This window comes from Vulpes vulpes, chromosome 5 (genome assembly GCF_048418805.1).
Source record: "Vulpes vulpes isolate BD-2025 chromosome 5, VulVul3, whole genome shotgun sequence".
In the NCBI taxonomy this organism is placed as follows: domain Eukaryota; kingdom Metazoa; phylum Chordata; class Mammalia; order Carnivora; family Canidae; genus Vulpes; species Vulpes vulpes.
The window spans coordinates 84,960,132-84,982,183 of NC_132784.1; the positions used below are offsets into that span (position 1 = coordinate 84,960,132).

The 22,052-nt window shown below is 39.9% G+C and overlaps 2 protein-coding genes across 2 annotated transcripts in view; one reads left to right on the forward strand and one right to left on the reverse strand.

The window, feature by feature from the left end:
* Positions 1 to 6,373: 6,373 nt before the first annotated feature.
* RAG2 (recombination activating 2) lies at positions 6,374 to 7,975 on the reverse strand. Its single transcript, XM_026012750.2, has one exon. It carries the CDS (start codon positions 7,955 to 7,957, stop codon positions 6,374 to 6,376), a length of 1,584 nt encoding a protein of 527 aa, XP_025868535.2. The 5' UTR covers positions 7,958 to 7,975.
* Positions 7,976 to 8,294: 319 nt separating this feature from the next.
* IFTAP (intraflagellar transport associated protein) overlaps positions 8,295 to 22,052 on the forward strand; it is a 64,008-nt gene continuing 50,250 nt past the window's right edge. Inside the window, exon 1 of the mRNA XM_026012848.2 lies at positions 8,295 to 8,440. The gene's annotated coding sequence lies outside the window, so the exon portion shown is untranslated. The remainder of the gene's footprint in view (positions 8,441 to 22,052) is intronic.

Genomic DNA, 22,052 nt, shown 5'->3' on the forward strand with positions numbered 1-22,052 from the left:
GATGGGACTGAGCAAAGGCAGGGAAGGGGTCATGTGTGTCTGGAGAATCAAGCAGAGGCCTCATTTTGCAGGGCACAGTGGGCTGGGTAAAGACTTTGAGCCCTACCCCAGTGCAAACGGAGATCTTTGAAGAGTTTTAAGCAGGTGATTGATGTCATCCATGCCAAGCCAGGGGTGGGACACGAGTGAAATGCTTTCAGAAGGTACAAATGTGAGGGGATTTGTCCAAGACTGAGAAGGGTCACTCATATATATTTAAATGACAGAGTAGCAATTTCAAACCTTTTTGATGTCCAGTATACATGCCTGCTAATGCACACGTCTCACTCCCTCAGACAACTGTGGCCAACCCTAGGCAGGAGGACACCAAGGGAGGTTTGGCCGTAGCATCGTCTTCTCATGGATTTAGCATTTCTTCCTATGACAGTTTTCCTCTTTCTCTTGGGAAGTTCCTTTGCTCCTTAGCTTCTATATAATCTCCACCCCCACCCCCCCAATAGTGACAGTGTATCTCTGCCTTTACAAAATCCATGCTGAGCTCCTTGCAGGCCAAGAGGTTGAGCTTGAGCTCCTGAGGTGTGATCAAAGTTGAAATAAATACATAGCATTCAGTTAGGCATCTTTCCATTTTTGTCTTTAAGAAGTTCCTTGGTAAGTTTTCCCCCACAGAGATCAATTCTCCAATCCTCTAATACCCTCTGGATGTCCTAAAAGTCAACTCAGTTCTGACATTAACTATCCAAAGTTAATGAACAGCTAAGTCCCCTAAGACTGCTCCCCACCCTAACACCAGACACAAATGAGAAGGTGCTCGGGCTGCCCACACGTCTGCCTGGTCAGCTACAAATCTGAAGGTCCCCCCAACCCTCTTTCCCAGGTTTGGTAGTTCATAGGAATGGCTCGCAGAAATTAGGAAGCCACCTTCCTTACCTTTTACTGGTTTGTTATAGGGGATGCAAATGAACAACTAGGTGAAAAGGTCTGGAGATGCCTTGAGTCCTGAGCTGCTGTCCCCATGGAACTGGGGTGTGCTATCTTCCCACTCCAGAAGCTCTCCAAACCATGTTGTTTAGGGGCTTTTGTGGAGGTTTCATCATCTAGGCACGATTTATTGAATCAATGGCAGAAGTTGGGGAGTGTGGTTGGGGGTGAGGCTGAAACTTTGAAGCTTCTCATAAAGGCTTGGTGTTTGCGGTGACCAGCCCCCTTCCTGAAGCCATCTAGGGCTGTCAAGGGTGGCCTCATCAGCACAAAAGACTCTCAGGGCACCTGGGTGGCTCAGTTGTGATCTCAGGGTCATGGGGAGCCTGGAGGTGGGCTCCCAGCTCAGCGGGGAGTCTCCTTCCCCCTGTCCCTCTGCTCCTCCCCTTGTTCTGCACTCTCTCTCAAATAAAATCTTAAAAAAACAAAAAAAAAAAAACAAAAGACTCTCCTATCACCCTTATCACTCAAGAAATTCCAAGAGTTTTAGGAGCTCTATGCCAGAACAAGAGACAAAGACCAAATATCTTTCTATGATGCCACGTTCATATTTTTTAATGGTACAAGACTGGTGATTTGGTCATCTTTTACATACACACCCAAACCCCTCCTCTTTTGAGTTATCACTATACATTTTGCACAGCACTTCAAGCCATCTTTTCTACATTTTATGGTTGTCTTAGACACATCTTTTAAGCAAATGTCAGTATAATGAAGGAGACCTGGGCTGTTACAGAATATTTTAGTCCAATTTCTTAATTTATCCGATTTATTCCAGGTTAAAATAAGAAAAGTAAACTGTTATTGCAGGGATAGCTTGCGCTACACAATTTCAAATTTATCATGCACTACTTCAAGTGTATTATTTCACTTTCTGTAACTCTCCTGTCCTGACCTTTACCCCATTCTACAGCAGGACAGTAAGTTCTTTAAAGATGGGGCAATTCTTTTGTTCCTTTTCAGGTCATATAATTTTTATTGTGGATCTTGGATTTTCTTTTCTTTTCTTTTCTTTTCTTTTTTCTTTTCTTTTCTTTTCCTTTTCTTTTCTTTTCTTTTTTCTTTTCTTTTCTTTTCTTTTCTTTTTTTCTTTCTTTCTTTCTTTCTTTCTTTCTTTCTTTTTTTTAATTTAAGATTTTACTTATTTATTCATGGGAGACACAGAGAGAGGCAGAGACATAGGTGGAGGGAGAAGCAGACTCCATGTGGGAGCCTGATGCAGGACTCGACCCCAGGACCCCGGGATCACAACCTGAGCCAAAGGCAGACAGATGCTCAACCACGGAGCCACCCAGGTGCCCCAGATCTTGGATTTCCAATAAATATTTACTGATGGGTACCTTGAAGAGGCCCACTAATAGAGGAAGTAAGCCAAGGGATCTTTATCCTTAACCTATACATACTCATCAGCCTTTTAAAAAGAATGTTATTGACTACTTTTCCTTCTTATTCTAAAAATTATAATGTAAATGAATGTACATTTACTGGATTGATATCTAGAGATGGAATAATGTATTAGTTCTGTTAGAAATAAATGTGATTTGTTAGATGTTTTCTGACAGATCTAGGTTTGGGAAAATGTGATATCATTTATGGTAACTTCCAAATCAAAAAACAATATTCTATGCTAGCATGAAATTTGGTAGCGTATACATAATTTGGAATTCTTGTCACTGTGGATTAGAATGGCTACCTATTCGATCTAAATTTACTATGAAATGCCCCAGAGTGATACAGAAACAGACTAAGTCCCAGGTGGTCTTACAGAGGGAACTGTGGCCATGCTGGGAGAGGAAGGGACAGAATGACCTCCTCCTCATCATGTGATCCCACTAGGGACCCAAAAGCAGCTGAGAGAGAGCTAGATCTAATTATATCTTGTGTTTAAGGCTGAGATACAACTCAGAGGTTATCATTAAGCTGATAACCTCAGGCCCCTTGGGAGTGTGGATGTTGTAGCAGGAGCTAGTGAGAAGGGATGATGACCTTAAGAACCAGATGCTTCACCCCCACTCACTCCTACTTCTGGCAATTCAGCATTATGTTTCCCCCTGGAACTTGGATAAAAAGTTGGGTGAGAAGAGGGAGGACCCTAAATTTATTGAAATTAAATTTCCAACACACAGTAAAAAAGGATGCATAATACAATGTGAGTTATACAAACATACAGTTTCATTTCTTGTACTTGTGAGTGTGTAAGTGAAGATTTGTAAGTGCTATAGCCATCGAGGAGGTGATGGGGTTCAGAGCAGTCTTCCTGGGGCAGCAGGTATCTGAGCTGAGATTTAGAGTGGATAGGAATGGGCCAGATGGACTAGGATATTAGCAGGAGTTAGAAAGCACAGAGGAAAAGTATGCCCAGCAGAAGGGGTGGGTTTGCTCAAAAGCCCTGAGTACTAAGAATGTTATCAGTTTAGCATTTCTGGAGATTGAGCACAAAGTGTGAAAGGAGTGATGTAGCAGGAGGTGGAGGGGAATGGTATGAATGAAGTTGTATGTGACTTTGTTTTACAGGTGAAAATCTCAGGGTGCCAGCCCTTGCTTACCTTTTCAGGCTCATGCCACTCCCCATCCCTCTTGTTTGCTCTGTTTTACCCGGATTGACCTTTCAGTTTTCCAGAAGTGATAAACTTCATCTCACCCCAGGGTCTTTAGACTATTCCTTTTCTTTACACTTCCCTTCCTCATGACACATTAAGTTTACTTGTACTTGGAAATGGGTGCAGTCCTTTAAATGATCACCTAGGAAAGCCATATACTTATTTATTGATATTATTCTGATAAACAGTTTCCAGACTTATCTTTAGAACCTATTTATGAACCATCTTAGAAAGTCCATGTTGTAACTTGTACTCAGACTTCCTTCCTTTCTTTCTTCTTTCTTTCTTTCTTTCTTTCTTTCTTTCTTTCTTTCTTTCTTCTTTCTTTCTTTTTTTTTTTTTACCTGAAGTGGTAATATAACACTGAGAATCATATCGTACTAAGCTTTGGATGATGTTTGTCTGTTTCCAGAAACCAACCCCATCTCTAATGGTGGGAGAGGGGGAGTTCCTAAGTTTTGCCAAAGGACTGAACCATAGGCCTTGAAGGTGACTGAAATGTGAGTCCTAGAAATGCTTTAAGCATGGGGCGCCTGGGCAGCTCAGTTGGTTAAGTTCAACTTGGCTGAACTCTTGGTTTTGGCTCTGGTTATGATCTCATGGAGGTCCTGGGATCAAGCCCTGCACTGGGCTCCGAACTCAGTGTGGAATCTGCTCCAGATTCTTTCTCCCTCCTCCTCAGCTCCTTCTGCTCACTCTTGCTCTATCTCTCAAAGAAATAAATAAAATCTTAGAAAAAAAAAAGAAAGGAAATGTTTTAAGCAGAAGCAGTATATCATTGGAGTGAGTACTCTCTTAATGTGGTTCATTTGAACATTTGCATATGCTTATTAGAACACAAGTCTCATTATCTTTAATCTCACATCCGATGGACTCCCTGGTGAGGTGACTTCAAAAGACCTATTTTTACTCAAATATATGGTAAGCAAAACCAAAGTACTTGCTTTTGTAACACACACTCATATAACACACATATATACCCCCCAAAGTAGCTATGCTGGTGGGATCTGAGTTTAACCATAGAACCCAGTGAGTTCAGAATTAAATCATTTAGATTATCATATCTGAACCTATTGACTACAAAATAAATACAGTAATAATTCTTTAGCCACTCAGTCACTATAGGCCAGTCAAGATAAGGAAATGTAGCTACTTCTTGAAGAAATAACTCTTTTGAATTCTATGAAGGATATTTCAGTTTTAACTTATGTCACTTCCTATTAACAGGAAAAAAGGAGAAAGAAATCAAAGTAGAGGGATCCTGAGAAAATGAAATAATAAAATTTTGTCCCTAATTGGGACAATGAATAATTGGAAGAAATCACTATCAACGGAAAACATTTTAATGTTTTATTAATTTTACATCGGTGACAAAAACAACAAAAAATCAAAACAATGGTAAATAGTTCAAAAGGAATATAAAAAAAAACCAAAAGGAATATCCATTAAGCAACATTACTGAAATGAACTGAACATGATTTAATTTATCCAAGTTACTTTTAGCGCCTAAGACATGGAACTAGTGCAGATGAACATGTGTTCCAGGGGTTTATCTCCCATATGGTCATGTTTTCCCTAAATGTGGTAATATGACTTCACACACTGTGGACTCTCAGGGAAAACTGATGAATAAGAAACTATGGCTTAAGCCTTTTAGGATAAGGTGAGATGCTTTGCCAGAAAAATACCCCAAAGGAAAAACATTTCTTTCTAAGATAATTTCTAATTATCTATCTCTATATTGATAATTTCTATTTCTATATTGATAATTTCTATTATCAGTTGATGTCTTAATGGCTCAAAACAGTCTTTTTAACCTTCTTTCTAGGAAGTATCTAATTGAACTTCAGCAGACTCACTGATTTTATAAATTTCATTGGCAGCAAATTCCACATATCAGCTAGACTTATACACACACAAATTTATTTTTCCCCATTTAAAATATTTTAAAATTAACTTTAGAAAATTATTTAAACTTTTTTTACTTGGGGGAAATAATATTATTATTCTTTTACAATTTCATTGGTGGTCCTCTCTTAGTGTACTCTCTTATACTCTTTCCCCAGAATGTTAAGTAGCAGTGGACTTCAGTTTTCATTAAATCTCTCAAAGAATTGGTTCAAGTGACTTTCCTTGGTTGGTCATCTGTGCACCAGATGGTGAGGGGATCCTCTGAAGAAAGTTTATGCAGGTAACTTGGTAAGTATAACAAACTTGACGTAGATTCATTTTCTCTTCCTTCACCTCAGTGGAGACTTATAGTTTAGATAATCTATATGGAACTTATTCTGTTCACAGGCATAATCAAGAGGCCAGTTTAGAGTTAGAGCTATATAAAGAGCACTAGCGTGGGATACAAGTGTTCTTGGTTTCAATTTTTGGCCAACCACGAGGTTGTTGTATTGTACAAAATAATTCATTCAATTCCTTTGGGAGTTAGTTTCTTTATTGGTTTGATTTTGTCTTTACTACTTTATAGCTTGTTACCAAAAATCATAAGAGGGGATATAAGCTTATCTTATTATTACTGCTTCTGTATTTAAGATTCCTTGAATGAAAAAAAAAATTCAGGTCAGAAATTCTCATTTAAGATATCTTTGAGTGAGAGATTTTCAAGTATTTTTTAGCATTGTATTACAAACGCTTTCCCCAGGCACTTAATTGATAAGACTAAAAGAACACATAGATGTTTTCAATAAGTCAAAATAGAAACATACTTCTCATCATTGTCATGACTCTTTAAAATAGGTCTAAAACGTTGATGCACTTGAATTTGAAAGGCTTTTGTGAAACTAATCAAATAGCCTTCTAAGAAAGGATTTCTTGGCGGGGGTCAAAATTTTCCCAGGACCTTTTTTGTGGAGGGATTTCAGTGGAGGCTTTTTTAAGGGTGGGGCTTTTTTGGGGGTTTGCAGTGCTCTTGCTATCTTCACATGCTCATTGCAGTAATACTTGTTGCTTCCTTCCGACAGATGGATGAGCGTGTGTTCTGCTAGATCCATGCACTGGGCATGGACCCAGTGCCCATCTCCATGAGAGCAGTAGATCATGGCAGGTTTGTTGAGCTCCGTTGAATAAAATGGTACCCAAGTGTTGACATCCACATCGCAAGTAGGGCAGCATGTAATCCAGTAGCCTGTCTCTGACTCATCTTCCTCATCGTCTTCATTATAGGTGTCAAATTCATCATCACCATCAAAACTATTTGCTTCTGCGCTGAAACAAAACTCTTCTGAGTCTTCAAAGGGAGTGGAGTCCCCTGGATCTTCTGTTGATGTCTGACTATTTGCGAGTGTTTTCTGATCTTCATTCGCATCATCTTCAACACATTTCAACGTATAGAAATAGAAAGCTTCTGAAGTAGCCTGTTTATTGTCTCCTGGTATTCCAAGGAAGACAGTTCCATTTCCCATGTTGCTCCCAAACCAGATCTTGCTGTGCTTAATATCTGGGGTCCAATCTGGAGTCTCCATCTCATGAATTTCTATCTTATCGCCCTCAAAAGACACCGTGTTGCAGACCAACCTCTTTTGATTTTCAAGCTGATAGCCACCAACGATAACAAATTCATCACTCTTTGTTTGAGTCAGGATTGCGCTGGAGACGGAGATCCCTCCTGGCAAAACTGTGCAACTCACAGCGGGGCTACCCAGTGGGAGATCAACTTTTATTTTGTATAGGTTGGCAGGGCGGATGTTATTGGCAAGTGAATGTCCTCCTAAGATATAAATGGTATCATTTCTGGCAATGGAGACGTGAAAAGATAGCCCATCCTGAAGTTCTGGAAGTAGGTATGATGTAGAGCACCCAAATTCAAAATCCACCAAGAAGACATGGGGCAGACAGTCAGCTACGCTATTCCATTTTTCCGTGGTTCTTTGGGCAGCAGGAATGTAAGACCGTCCTCCAAAGAGAACTCCCATGCTTCTCCCTTGACTATACACCATGTCAATGGAATGACCATATCTGGCTTCAGGAACATCTCCTTCCAGGTCTTTCTCCGTGCAGCGAAAGGTCACCTTTTTGTTGTTCTTGCCAACAACAGACATGACATAAATCTTATCTGAAAGCTCATTGTTTGGTGTTTTCCCTCCATGGATGATGTACTCATGCTTTCCAGATTCTAAGCTGCCTCTGAATATGCAAGTGGCCGGGTAACGAAGAGGAGGAAGGTAGCAGGAATCCTTGGAGAAAACTGCAGGCTTCAGTTTGAGGTGGTTATGCTTTACATCAAAGTGGAAAACTCCAGTGGGGCAAGACCTCTTCGGCCACCCTTTCTGGCCAAAGAAGAAAACTTGCCCATCAAAGTTCATCAGTGAGAAGCCTGGTTGAATTAAGGCCACGTTATTACTGACTGTTACCATCTGTAGTGACATATTTTCCAATCCTGGGTAGATCTTTTATCTGGAAGAATTGTAAAAAAAAAAAAAAAAAAAAAAAAAGACTTATTGTATCTAGTCATATCAAAATCACTATGCTTGGATCATCTCATCTTTAAAAAGTAAAAAAAAAAAAAAAAGTTCTTCTACAAGCTTGTAATTAGCTGAATTAGCAAACCCCAGGCAGTCAGGTAAGCAAAGAGCCTCAGAACCTTCCTTCTCAGTACACATCCAAGCAACTGGGACCTGTTTTAGAACTGGACCATCCTCCCTTAGGTTTCTGGGAATTGTAGTCCCTTCCCCCCCTCACCTTGCCCGCTTGCCGGCAGGAAGAACTACATTTCCCAGGAATCCGTTCTCCCGGCGAGGGTTTGCGCTGCCCCAGGAGAGGAGACTCCTAGGATGCGTCCCCAAATAGAGATGCTCCGAGTGCGAAGTGATTAGAGATGCGAGCCCAGGCGGGAAACTAGGGGACGGGAGGTGAGAGTGGCTGACACGCACCCCGCATGCGGGACTCGGGCTGGCCGCGGCAGCGGGGGGAGCCGGCGGCTTCCGGGGCCTCGCGGACTGGTGGCCGGTGGGGAGCCCCGCTGCCGGGGGCCCCGGGGCGGTTGCCTAGCAACGGTAGCCTGGAGGACGCCGTGGCCGGGGAGTCGTTGCAGACTGGACGCAGCTGCACCCCCGAGCGTCCCTAGGATGCCGGGACCGGGCGGGGGGGTGTCGGGGGGGGGTGTGCACCGGGGGCCCCGAGGTCCCCAAAGCCGTGACCCCTTCACAAGGATCCCCTGCTCGCCTGACCTTAGGGCGAGCCGCGAGGACTCCCCCCCCCTCCCCACCCCCCCCCCACCCCGCCTTCTCCTCTGGTCTCTTGTCTTCCCCTTGCCTCTCCCTCCCCCTCCTCCCCCCCATTCTCTCTCTAGGAAAGTTGGTTCGCGGCTTGACCTCCTCCACAGCTCTTTACAGCCCAGGACATTGGAAATGATTCTTTAACACCCGTCGCAAGGCAGGCCCCAGGACCATTCAGGAGGCTTCCTGCTAGTGTCACAGTATTTTCAAAAAGGCATTGACGGAGTAAGCTTGATAGGCTTTTATTTACATTATTAGCACTCACCTTAGAGAGAGAGGCCAGGAACCTTGATAACACAGGTGCAGTTTGCAGAGTGAGGTCACCTTAGACAGAGAGAGAGGCCAGGAGCCTTGATAACGCAGGTGCAGTTTGCAGAGTGAGGTCACCTTAGACAGAGAAAGAGGCCAGGAGTCTTGATAACGCACGTGCAGTTTGCAGAGTGAGGTCAAAGACACCGCAAGAGAACAGATTCCTGACTGTTGAAATTGTTACCCTGCTCCAAAAACAGCTGGAAGCGGAGTCTCTGCAGGTGGCTCTCAGGCCTTCAGAGTTTGGATTCAGACCCACCTGCTAACTCTATGAACTCGGCATTTAACATCCCTCTCTGTCTCAGATTTCCCCATCTGCAGATGAGATGATTACCCACCTCCTTGGTGGATGTAAGTCATGATTGGTAAAAATCAATACAGCAGCATTTATTAAGTCAGTGAGTAAGGCTCATAGAATGGGGCCTGGCACGCTGGTCGTCTTTATGATCATGCCTGGACTTCTCAATAGTAAAGATTGTTAGTGCCCAGGTACCTGCCAGTCACGGCAGGTGGTGTTTGTAACGTTGGACATGGTGAGAAGGGATCCGGTCAGTGGGTGTAAACCCATTAACTTTTTAGACTGACGAGAATTGGATAAGCACATACAAGGGAGATGCTGGTGGTGAGCCCGAGTTAAATAACAGGAAATAATTCATTTATTCTTCTGTTCCCCTTTCTCTAGCCCTTCATTAAGTATGCAGACTTTGACGTCTGAGTCCAAACCTGGGCTCTGATACTTAGCTGCCAAGATGGTGTAACAATCTTGGGCAAGTCATTTTTTTTTCCCCTCTCTGTTCTTTCTTTCTTGTAAAATGGGAGGAGTAGTAGGACCTGTTTGTTGGGTTGTTTTGAAGGATAAGTGGGTTAACACATGTTAAGTCACGAAGCACAGTGCTGCTCAGCGCATTACAGGCATTTAATAAATGTCATCTGATCCTATGTTTTTATTCTCCCTGCAGAACTTCCTTGGACCATTTAGAATCTGTGGCCAGTCTGATGAGATGTTGGTGGGGCTTTTTGGCTTTGAAGCACTTTTGTAGATCAGACGTAGTTGATGGAGAACTCAATGTTCTCTGCTTAGTGTAGCTGGGAAAGTCCTCAAGGTGTGCTAGTTTAATGATCCTTTTGAGAGTCATTAAACCAAACGAGGACATGGTGAATGAGAAGGATTATTACTGAAGTCATGAAAGCAAGCCTGCCTCTTCTTCAGGCCCTGGTATTTGTAGGTTCAGCAACTTGCCCTACTAATGAAATAACAGGGGCATTTTCTTTATGCATGGCCTATCCAAGTATGCGTAAGACAAAGCTTTTGTGGACTAAGAAAATGCTCTGCATTGGAATTAAAAGGAAATGTTGCTGACTCTCGATTCAGTAAACAAAAACCATAAGTGGTTGCACTCAGCATGGTATGTTGATGATTGTCAGAGAGTTGTCCACTTTTGGGTGGAGGGAGTCCTGAAGCCAAAACTGTTCATGTTAAACACCTCTGAAAACTATTATTGGGATATAAAGCAAGCCATGCCGGGGTAATGGATTCCAGATCTCAAGGGATGAGCGAGCATACACCAGGAACACTTGCTTTTAAACAGCGAGGTTTTTTTTTTTTTTTTTTTAAGTTTTCATTATAGCCCACTGGGTTCATTTTAGGGAATTCCGCTTCTCATGAGTGAAAAACATGATTACTGTAGATTAACAGACACATTTTCTTAGGCAAGACATAAGGAATACTACCCACTTTTTGTAGCTTAGTTTTTGGGTCCCTGAAGATTCCTGTTCTCCCTTGGATGCCCTGCTCTCGGTACACCTCATGATTTCAGGGCCTTAAAAACAGTCGTGAGGTTTATTACTGTTAGGATGAATTATCTCTCCTCTTGTAACACAGTTCAAGGATTTGTGCGTTTAATTTTTAGAATACTCCATTTTAGCCGTGACCAGATGACTTAGAATTTAAAGAATAAACAGGAACATTGAAAGCATCTTCACAATTATTTTGCCATATGTATTTTTAGTTTTTGAAATTTGCTTTATTAAATGTTTTCACTGGCCGTAGATAATTGTATAGTTTCCATGGTTTTAATATGACTATATTAGTTGCATCTTGGTTTTTAAGAGTTTTTAGAAGGTTCTACTAGAACTAAAATAATCTACTTTCTTTAAATAGGCTGGATAAGAAAGGGCAGCTTTTGAAAAAGAAGACACTGTTCTCCAGCTGAAGGAAGTTTCAAAGTCAACACATTAAAGATTCTTTTTAACAGACAGAAATAGAGGACCAATAAATTTATACAATTTTCCCAGCCCCATGCTAACATTCCTCAGCAGGGAGGTTTTCATTTATTCACTGTGAAGCTAGGGCATAGTTGAGAATCAAAAGAGGGACTAATGGTGTGGGGTCTGGGTTTGTAGTTTCTTGTGTCTGAACTAACTCTTTCTTCCTTCCAAAGAAAGGTACTGTACTCTGAGGCATTAAATCTTACTGATCAGTGTTGCCCATGTTTTCCTGATTGCTCCAAAATAGCAGGTAACCTCATGTAGCTGCAATCGTTTCGTGCATGAATTAACACTATCTTGCACAGCTAGTCAGGTTCGAGGCATACATTATTTGATTTTTTTGCTGGCACCGAAGCTAGGATTAGGTCTTTTTCCTGACACTTAATGCCAGAGAAGTATTTACGTACTGAGATTAACACGTGGGTTCTCATGCCACAGGAATTAAATCCTTGCAGCAGCCTGATACCAGAAAGCCCCATAGTTTCCAAATTTTACGGCATCCCTTCCCCATCTGGACACCCAGTCCATCTGTAACTAACACTCTCCTGAAGTGGGGCATCATCCTTCCCTTACCGTTGACAAACGTGGGTGCCCATCTTTTAGCTTTGGTAGAAACGAAGGTATTGGACCTACCTGAAGGCCAGAGGGGATGCTCACCCCTCTCTGAATCTTTGCCGCTAAACCAGGTAGTAAATGTCAGCACTTGGGTAAGATTCACTGACTGCCCACTCTGACCGTGGCAGGCAGAAGGCGCACAGTAAAGAGAGCGTGTATATGTGCCTACAGATGTTGCAGTGAACACTGATCTAACGGGAGTAACCGACTGTGACCGTTTTTTTTTTTTTTTTCTTTAGATGGTTGAGGGAGATATCCACCTGGGTATACTCTCAAGATTTAACTATTTCCTAACTGGTGAACAATAGAAATACAATCCACTATTTGTAAAGACCAAAAAAAAAAAAAAACAAAAAAAACAAAAAACAAAACAAAACAAAAAAAACCACCAAGCCCCACAAGAACCATCTGGCTGAAACACCTGATTCTTATCTTTATTAAAAACATTTTAGAAAAAATGTAGAAGAAAATGAATATAATTCCTGTGACTTAAATAATACTGTTCAAATCAAATGAAACATTACTTTTCCTAAGGCAGAGACGACTAACACGTGCCAGTCATTTTGATCTTGAATTGTTCTTCAACAGTCTCATTTTCTTTAATGCAGAGCTCAGAAGTCATTGTAATTATTGGAGGCCTCCTACCAACTTTGTATCAGGAGCTGCTGTGTAATACTGTTCAGCAGAATGATTAAGAAAACGGGCTTTGGAGTCAAACTGACCTGGTTTTCTTCGCCAGCTCTGCCATTTGCCAGTGGAGTCATCCTAAACTCTAAGCCTCTGTTTCTCTGTCTCTGAAGTGGGGATGCTAGAAGTAGTCACCTCAAAAGATTGTTGCAAAAAGATGAAGTCAGATAATGTCTGTAAAGTGCTCGGTGCCCGTAGCAACGAATGAGAGTTCCTGTTGCTGCGTATCCTTGCCAGCATTTGGTGGTGTCCGTGTTCTGGATTCTGGTCATTCTAATAGCTGGGTAGCGTGCTGTCTCCTTGTCTTATTTTCTATTTCCCTGATGACATATGATGTGGAGCATCTCTTCATGTGCTTTTCTTTTTTGGTCATCTGTCTATCATCTTTGATCAAGTGTCTGTTTAGTCTTTAGCTCATTTTTTAATCAGGTTGTTTGTTTTCTTATTGTTGAATTTTAGGAGTTCTTTGCATATTTTGGATAACAGTCCTTTATCAGATGTGTCTCTGGCAAATATTCTCTCCCAGTCTTTGGCTTTTCTTTTTATTCCCTTGTCAGTGTCTTTGCAGAGCAGAAGTTTTTAATTTTAATAGGTCCATCTTACCAATTATTTCTTTTGTGGATTGTGCCTATGGTATTGTATCCATGTTGCCATACCCATGAACTATGAACTTTTTAGTTTTGCATTTTTTTGTTTAGGTCTGTGGTCCATTTGAGTTAATTCTTACGAGGGGTATAAAATTTGTGGCTAGATTGATTTCTTACCTGAAGAAATCCAGTTGTTCCAGAATCTTTGTGGAAAAGACTATGCTATACTGTATTGCCTTTGCTCCTTTGTTAAAGATTAGTTGATTGTATTTATATGGATCTATTTCAGTGCTCTCTGTTGTGTTCTGTTGATATGTTTATCTATTCTTTCATTAATAGCATACTGTTTTGATTACAGTAGCTGATTTAATTTTAAAACAATTCATTAAAGACAGTTACATCAGGGATCCCTGGGTTGCTCAGTGGTTTAGCACCTGCTTTTGGCTCAGGGTGTGATCCTGGAGTCCCAGGATCAAGTCCCGCATCGGGCTCCCTCCATGGAGCCTGCTTCTCCCTCTGCTTGTGTCTCTGCCTCTTTCTCTCTGTGTCTCTCATGAATAAATACATAAAATCTTAAAAAACAAAACAAAACAGTTACATCAGGAAAAATATATACCACTCATTAGCCCATCACCTAATCATAGAATTTTTTTATTGATTTGTGCTCTATTACAGTTTTATCCAAATATATACACCTTTTACCTGGTTATAATGAGAATGAATTACGATTTTTTTATCTTTTTAATATAACATTTCATATATGCTATGAAATGTATATTTTACTTCCACCTTTATCATTTTTGATAACTTCCTAAAATTCCATTAAGTATATGTAATTAATTTATCTGACCATCTACCATTTGGTCAATCAGTTTCCATGCGGCTTAGGTGATAGAATGCATGATCAAAGGTAGACAGGTCTGAATTTGAGTCTCAGGTCTGCCACTTGCTTGCTAAATGATCCTTCTGAGCTTCGGTTTCCTTATCTCTAAAACAGAGATGATACCTGCCCTATTATAAGGATTAATGAATATAAAGGGCTTGGCATAGAAGAGTATACTCAGTAAATCTTGTCTGATGATGATGATGCTGTAAATATGTATCTACAAATGACTTTTAATTCCTAGCAAAATTTTAGGATATATTTTTAGAGCTGACTTTTTAAAAACTGATGAGTAGCTCAGTTGTTTGACTGGTTTTCATCATTTGAAGTGTTGGTCCATCCTTCAAAAAAGCATCATCATCTCTTCTGGTAACTTCCATGATGATTTTTTTTTTCTTTGTCTGCAAAAGAGTATTGGATTATTTCCAATACTGTTTATGGTGTCATATAATGATTATAGTACTTGAAATTCCAGCATCATAAAATGACAGCTCTCATGAAGTTGACATATTGGTTATCTCCACATTAAATACAAAATAAGAAATATAGCAGAGAAACCATGGGTAGGTTTAGGCAAGTATTTTCACCTTTGTATTTTACTAACATCAAAAAACAAACAAGTAGTTGCTGAATGGGTTAGTTGTTTTTTGAAGCAGCTGGAAATTAACCACACATTTGGATATGGGTTTTAAAACCCTCAGCCTTTGCCACACCATTAGGAGGGCATTGAGCTTGCAGCAAGATCCCAGTCTACTAAAGTGCTCAGCATAGAAACTAAATATGAAATAATAAACAGTATTTACTGAGCATCTACTATGTATAGAGGCATGTGGAGAATTAGAAAAATCATCACAGACACAAGTCTTGCCTTTAAGGAACATACATGGTATTGGACAAAGCAACTTTACATTCTTCTTACCGTCACCCTTATTTTTTTTTTTTTAAGATTTTATTTATTTATTCATGAAAGAGAGAGAGACACAGGCAGAGGGAGAAGCAGGCTCCCTGCAGGAAGCCCGATGTGGGACTCAATCCTGGGACCCTGGGATCACGCCCTGACCCAAAGGTAGACTGCGACTGCTGAGCCACCCAGGCATCTGCTTACCCTCACCCTTAAAAAGTCTTACAAGTTCACCAAGAAATCATAATTATCATTATCATAATTATCAAATCATAATTATAGGTTACTCGGCCCATTTTTTTTTTCTTTTTTGTATATTTTTTTTATTGGAGTTCGATTTGCGAACACAACCCCCAGGGCTCATCCTGTCAAGTGCCCCCCTCAGGGCACGCCCACCTCCCCTTCCTCTACCCCCTGTTTCCCAGAGTTAGGAGACTCTCATGCTTTGTCACCCTCTCTGATTTTTCCCACTCATTTTCTCTCCTTTCCTCTATAATCCCTTTCACTATTTTTTATATTCCCCGTGTGAGACCCTATAATGATTGCCCTTCTCCGATTGACTTACTTCACTCAGCAAATACGCTCCAGTTCCATCCACGTCGAAGCAAATGGTGGGTATTTATCGTTTCTGAAGGCTTACTCGGCCCATTCTTAAACTTTGAGGCAGAATCAAATTCAAACTTCTGAAATATATTGATTTCTCTCACCTTACATCCAAAAAACAGTGGCTAATTAAAGAATGCAAGTCAGTGCAATTACAGAAGAAAATAATTTTTATTTCACAGCAGGGAGATAAAAGTAACAGGCTGTTCTGACATAGTAATTGAACAATTAGGAAGCATAATTGGAGAAAAACAGAATGCCAGCGATGGAAGACAGCTTCAAATCCAGTCCCTTTAGCTTTACATTCAAACAGCCTAAGGTCAGAAAAGTTAACCCACGTGACAAGGGTAACACAGCTGCAGGGGTATATACAGGGTGGGTTGAAAGACGGGGGAGAAGCACTCTTGTGTGAATCCATAACTGTTTTTCGAGAAGTGCAGAGAGCCCCTCAAGCATTTCCATCCCCGTTTTATAAATGGAGAAACTACGCTTTGCGCAATGAATTAATAAGTGTTAGGGATAAGGTCAGGAACAACTTTTTGTAGCACCCCGATCAGAATAGACAATTTTTACTTTTGAAATAAGTGGCTGATTTTTAAGGAAATAATATAAATAACATAGGAAAAGGAGGTACTTGACTTGTTGTTGAGTAAATCCCATACTAGGAGCCACAACTGAAACTGGCAAAGAAGAGAAAAGAGGAAGGAAAAGGAAATACACAGGAGGAAGCAATCTGCAGTTAGCATGATGGATTGTCAAGAACATGACAAGTGACTTGTCACTTTTTATTTAGGGCAGTTAATTAAATATGGCCTCCTGCCTGGAATGACTGGTATTTTTCCTGTGTGTTTCATTGTTCTGTGATTTAAGGTGGACTCTTCGCTGTAAAATAAAGTGGAGAAAAATTTCAGAGGTGTTGTACTAGAAAAAATTCACTTCAAAAAATCTTATTTTTAGAGAAGGAGTGATTTTGTGTTTCTTAGTTACTATCTTTGGATGTAGAAGCCTTGTTGATGTGTGTTATGTTGTGTACACTGAGGCAAAATTGTGAGTAAAATGCTGAGATTAGTTGGGAGCTGGGAAAGTATTGAAGCACACTTATTCTACAGTCATGGGAATTTAGAATAAAAAATAGTTGGGAAATGTATCTCTAAAATCTTTTAAGAGAATGTCAAATGAAAAGGTCGATTTTATTAGCAAGATCTGGCATTTGGAACACTTAGAAATGAATTTCTGTAAGCAGAGTTGATTTAGTTGGGTTTGTCTACACCTGCTCCTAACTAGCTGTGTGGCTTTTGCTTTAAAGCAAGCTTTCTGGTATTGTAAAAGTGCCGTGACAGGCTCAGGAAGCTGGAGAGAAGGGATAACTTTAATTAAGGGTGGATGCCTTTCGTGTTACAATTGTTATGTAGTAGAGAAAGCATAAGCATTAATGGGACATTGCCTCCCACGTGAAAGTGGGATTACAGTTTTAGCTCAGTTGAAATGATTGAATATTATTGCATGATTATAGAGCTATAAAGTTGACTCAGACACTGTACTGCCTCTGCTGGATTTGCAGCTTTACCAGGGTCCTTGAAAAAAGTGTTCAGTGAAAGATTTACTGTTATCATTCATAACTCACCGATGTCATTGATTACATTTCTGAAGATAGGAGATCAGTTTTGAATGTGGTTGAAATACATGTAGTGGACATTTTTCTTGATAAATGTGCTGGTCTAGAGCTCATGTGCTTGTAGGAGCTTTATTAGGGGATGAAGGTAGGGTATTTACTTGGTGATTACCCATAACTTGATCTTTTTTTTAAGAAAGGGAATAAACAAAAGTGGTAGTGAAAAAGAAGTCTTTCTGATATCCAAAACAGTAGATTTTCTGAAATTTGTCTTATGGTATATCCTTCAGATTCCATGTTTACTGGTAATCTGCTTTTTAACAAAACAATAGGGAGTGAGTGAGTGAGAAGGTTTTTTGTTTTTGTTTTTAGGGTAGAGGAAGTTTGAATAGATAACTGCATTTTTCCTTGTTTAATGGAATTGATAACTGTGTAATTGAGAATAGTCCAATACTCAGTTGACCTGCCTCAGTGAGTCAATGCAGACATTTCTGGATTGACTTAAACAGCTTGAAGGAAGAGTATATTTTGGGTAAATAAAATTGATTTTATACAATCTGCTGATGAACAGCAAGGCTTAATGAATGATAGCCTCAAGAAACCTCATTACATCCATCTTGGATGGATGAGCAGGAAAGGGAAGCAAATTTTTCAAGAGGAAAGTTTCTGCTTAAACATGTAATTTTATAGATTAGTGTTATTCCCATCCCCCCAGAGCTTTCTACAGGGAGAAAACAATCAACATACATTCCAACATTCTTGGTAAACTTTTAGTGATGATTTTCTTTTCCTAAATCTTTTTTTTTTTTTTTTTTTGCCTTAATTGGCTTAGCCATCTTTCCCTGCCCTTCTTCCCCTCCTTCCAAACTTTTAACTTTGAAATAATTACAGATCACAGGATAAATTCACATAATGTTGCAAAAAAAAATGTACAGAGATTTTATGCACACCTTGCTTCAGCCTTTTGCAGTGTTAGCATCTCGTATATCTGTAGTATAATATAAAAATCTGGAAACTGATATTGGTGCAATCCATAGAACATATTCAGATTTTACCAGTTATATATACACTAATTTGTGTGTGTGTGTGTGTGTGTGTGTGTAGTTCAACTATATTACATGTGTAGCCTTGTATAACCACCGCCACAGTCAAGATACTCAGCTGCACCACGGCTACAGGACTCATGCTACCCTATTTATATTCGCATCCATCCCCTTCCCCAGCCCAATTCCCAAGTAGTCTGTTCTCTAGCTCCATAATTATGTTGTTTCATGAATGTTACATAAGTGGAATCATGCAGTGTAGCCTTTTGTGATTGGCTTTCTTCACTAAGCACAATTTCTTTGAGATTCATCCAAACTGTTGCATAAATTAATAGTTTGTTCCTTTTTATTGCTGAATAGTATTCCATGGTATGAATGTACCATGGTTTGCTTTACTATTCACCTATTAAAGGACTTTTGGATAGTTGTCCCCTTTTTGGCTGTTAACAAATAAAGCTGCTATGAACATTCACATACAAGTGCTTGCATGGGAATAAGACTTTATTTCTCTGGGATGAATACCCAAGAGTGCAATTGTTAGTTTGTATGGTAAGTCCGTTTTCAGTTTTGGAAAGAAATGCCAACCATTGTCCAGAGTGACTGAATCACAGCAGTGAATGAGTTAGCCAGTTCTGCCTCCTTGCCAGCATTTTGTGTTCTCACAATTTTTCTGATGATTCTTCTCACCCATTCCGAGGAGTATGTAGTGATAGCTCATTGTGGTTTTAATTTAGATTTCTTTCTTTCTTCCTTTTTTTTTAAGGTTTTATTTATTCATGAGAGACACACAGAGAGAGGCAGAGACACAGGCAGAGGGAGAAGCAGGCTTCATGCAGGGAGCCTGATGTGGGGCTTGATCCCAGGACTCCAGGATCACACCCTGAGCCGAAGGCAGACACTCAACCACTGAGCCACCCAGGCATCCCTAATTTATATTTCTTTAATGGCTAATGATAGTAAATACCTTTTTATGAGATTATATGTCATTCACGTCTTTGGTGAAATGTCTGTGCATGCCTTTAGTTTTTTTTTTTTTAATTGGATTTTTCTTTAATATTGGGTTTTAAGAGTTTTTTTTTTTTTTATATGTTTTATGTGCTGGTTCTGTGTTGTATGTATAATTTATAAACATTTTCTCCCAGCCTGTGATTTGTCTTTTCATCTTAGTAAGATCTTTCACAGAACAAAGTTTTGAATTTTGATGTGGTTTATCACTTTTTCTTCTTCTAGATCATGCTTTTGGTGCCAAGTCTAAGAACTCTTGGCCTAGTCCTATGTCCTAAAGATTGTTTATATTTTTTTGTACTTCTTTTATAAAATTCACTATTTTGAGTTATGTTTTTATTGTTCTTACTCCTATTACTGCCTTCATTTAAAAATACTTCCACTCCATTCCATATTGCTCTAATTTAAAAATAATAACCATATGAGTCATCAGAGCCATTCTTGTTCCAAAAATGGAGTCTTGTATAGAATGTGTAGATTATAATCATCTTTAGGAGAGGAACTAGATCTGTTTCTGTTCAGGCAGCTTTTGTGGTATCTGTGTTTATGGTAAGCAGGTACTTAGCCCACATTTTTTATTAGATGCAGTTTTTAATATAGGTGTCTTCTTTTTCTCTTTTCCTCATGGTGAGATTTTTGTCAACCAAAAATAATATAGCAGAGACATGGCTTCTATACTAAGACCTTTGCATGGATGACTGCTTCTTCCTTCTGAAGCTTTGTAGTCAGTAGTAATCCCCAAGCTTTTCCCAACTCCCAAATGCGTCCTTTAAAATTCACTGCAGAAGTGTACCTAAAGGAAGTGTTTTTTTTTTTTTTTCCTAGAGAGGGAGGGAGAGAGAGCAGGGGAAGAAAGGGGGTGGAGAAGGGTGGAGGGAACAGGAGAGAGAGAATCCTAAGCAGGCATCATGCCCATCACGGAGCCCGATGCAGAGAGCCCTGAGATCATGACCTGAGCCAAAGTCAAGAGTTGGACACTTAACCAACTGAGCCACTCAGGCGTCCTGGGGAAGTCCCAGGTCTATATGCTATCAACATTTTGGTGATAATGAAGAATTCTGTACCTTCAAGTGTTAGGAAAGGTTTGTTAGGAGAAACAGAACTTGAAGTGCAGCATATTCTTTGATGCTAGAATTGTTTTTTATCTTACCCTGATAAAACACAGTAGAGGAGTTACTGTGCACACATACACGTGCATAACACACATGCTTTGCCTTGCTTCACCTCAAGGTGTTTTGTATGTTACTGGGGTACAAAGTGTAGTTGGAGGTCTAGGTATACCCAACTGGGTGGGATTGCTGCCTTTCCCTTAATTTCTTGCTGACTTCTTGGATGCCTTAAAATTCATAATGAGAAGCATGCCATTTACTACTTTTGATATGAGAACCACAATACTGCTCCTCATCAATAGTCATTACTTGGTAAAAACCCTACCTAAAATTTCCTTCCCAGATTTATTCATTTATTCTTTATCACTGGACTAGATGACCAATGACCTTCAGGTTTCTGTCAACCCTGAGAATCTGTGACACTTCCAGTCATTGGATTTCTTTCTCTCTCTTTAATATGATCTAAAAGACACGAAAAATATTAGAGGATGCAAAATAGGTGTAGTTCAGTCAAGGGAGAGGAAACCAGGTCTCTTCTATCACATATATAAATCTGTACACTTGACGTATAATTTGGTCTTTTAGAAATTTGCCCATTTTCCAAAATATAAAAGAAGACCCAACCTGTGAGATACCAAGGTTGATGGCTTCATTTCCGTAGGCAAGGTGAATTCTTTTGATAATATTCCATCTTACCAGCCAGCATAGCAGGAGATTCTTGTTGAGCAGAACTATGAAATTTGAGAAAGTGGATTTTGACAGCCTCTGCACAACTCTTTAAAAATGTGTTATTATTTATTATTTGAGAATATTATCAGTAAACCTCACAGCTTAAAAAAGACAACCCCCCCTTTTTTTTTTTGGCAACCCCTTTTTTTTGCCAACACACAACTCTCTGTGCTGTTAAAAGGTTACACACATTAGGAGGAGACTACCTCATGGCGCCTTGTTTCCAAAGACTTAACCACTCTTTGCCTCTGAAATTGTATTGTGTTTAGGTAGGTTGTGTTAGGCAGAGATCTGAAGATAAACGTCCAAGATGTGCTAAACCAATGGTGATAGTTCCACATGCAATATTTCATAAAAACGTCCTTTCAGAGAGCACAGAACACCAACTGGCTTGAGTGATTGTTAGTTTCATTATTTGGTAGTAGAAAACAGGACCCCAGGAAGATTATGTGATTTTTCTCTCCACCTCTCAGTGACTGGAGAGGAAGAGAACCAAGCCTGTGGTCTTCCTGTGAAATTTAGTAGTCCAGGCAGAGGAAGACACTCCCTCCCCGTGTTCCCTCCTAGAAACTGTGATATTCAAAGTGTTGTGTGGGATTTACTGGCCAATATTTTCTATACATATATTTATCATCACAGCATGTTCTGGGTCTTTTATGTGGGGTCTCTAAGCCTTAAGAGTCTCATGCTCTACTGATGGAGCTAGCCGGGTGCTGCTGTAAGCCTTAAAACTTAAAAACCAAACCAAAACAAAGAACCCTGTTATGGGCAAGTGTCTCTCTCTCTCCCTTTTTTTTTATTTAGAAAAATACTTCATGATAAAAACATGTGAATGGCAACTGAAAAAGTATCGCTTCCTTCTAGAAAACCACTAGGATTTGCATAAACCGCTTGA

Bases quoted from the DNA above. Each gene is read 5' to 3' on its own strand.
- RAG2 (XM_026012750.2), bottom strand. From the start codon at position 7,957: ATGTCACTACAGATGGTAACAGTCAGTAATAACGTGGCCTTAATTCAA.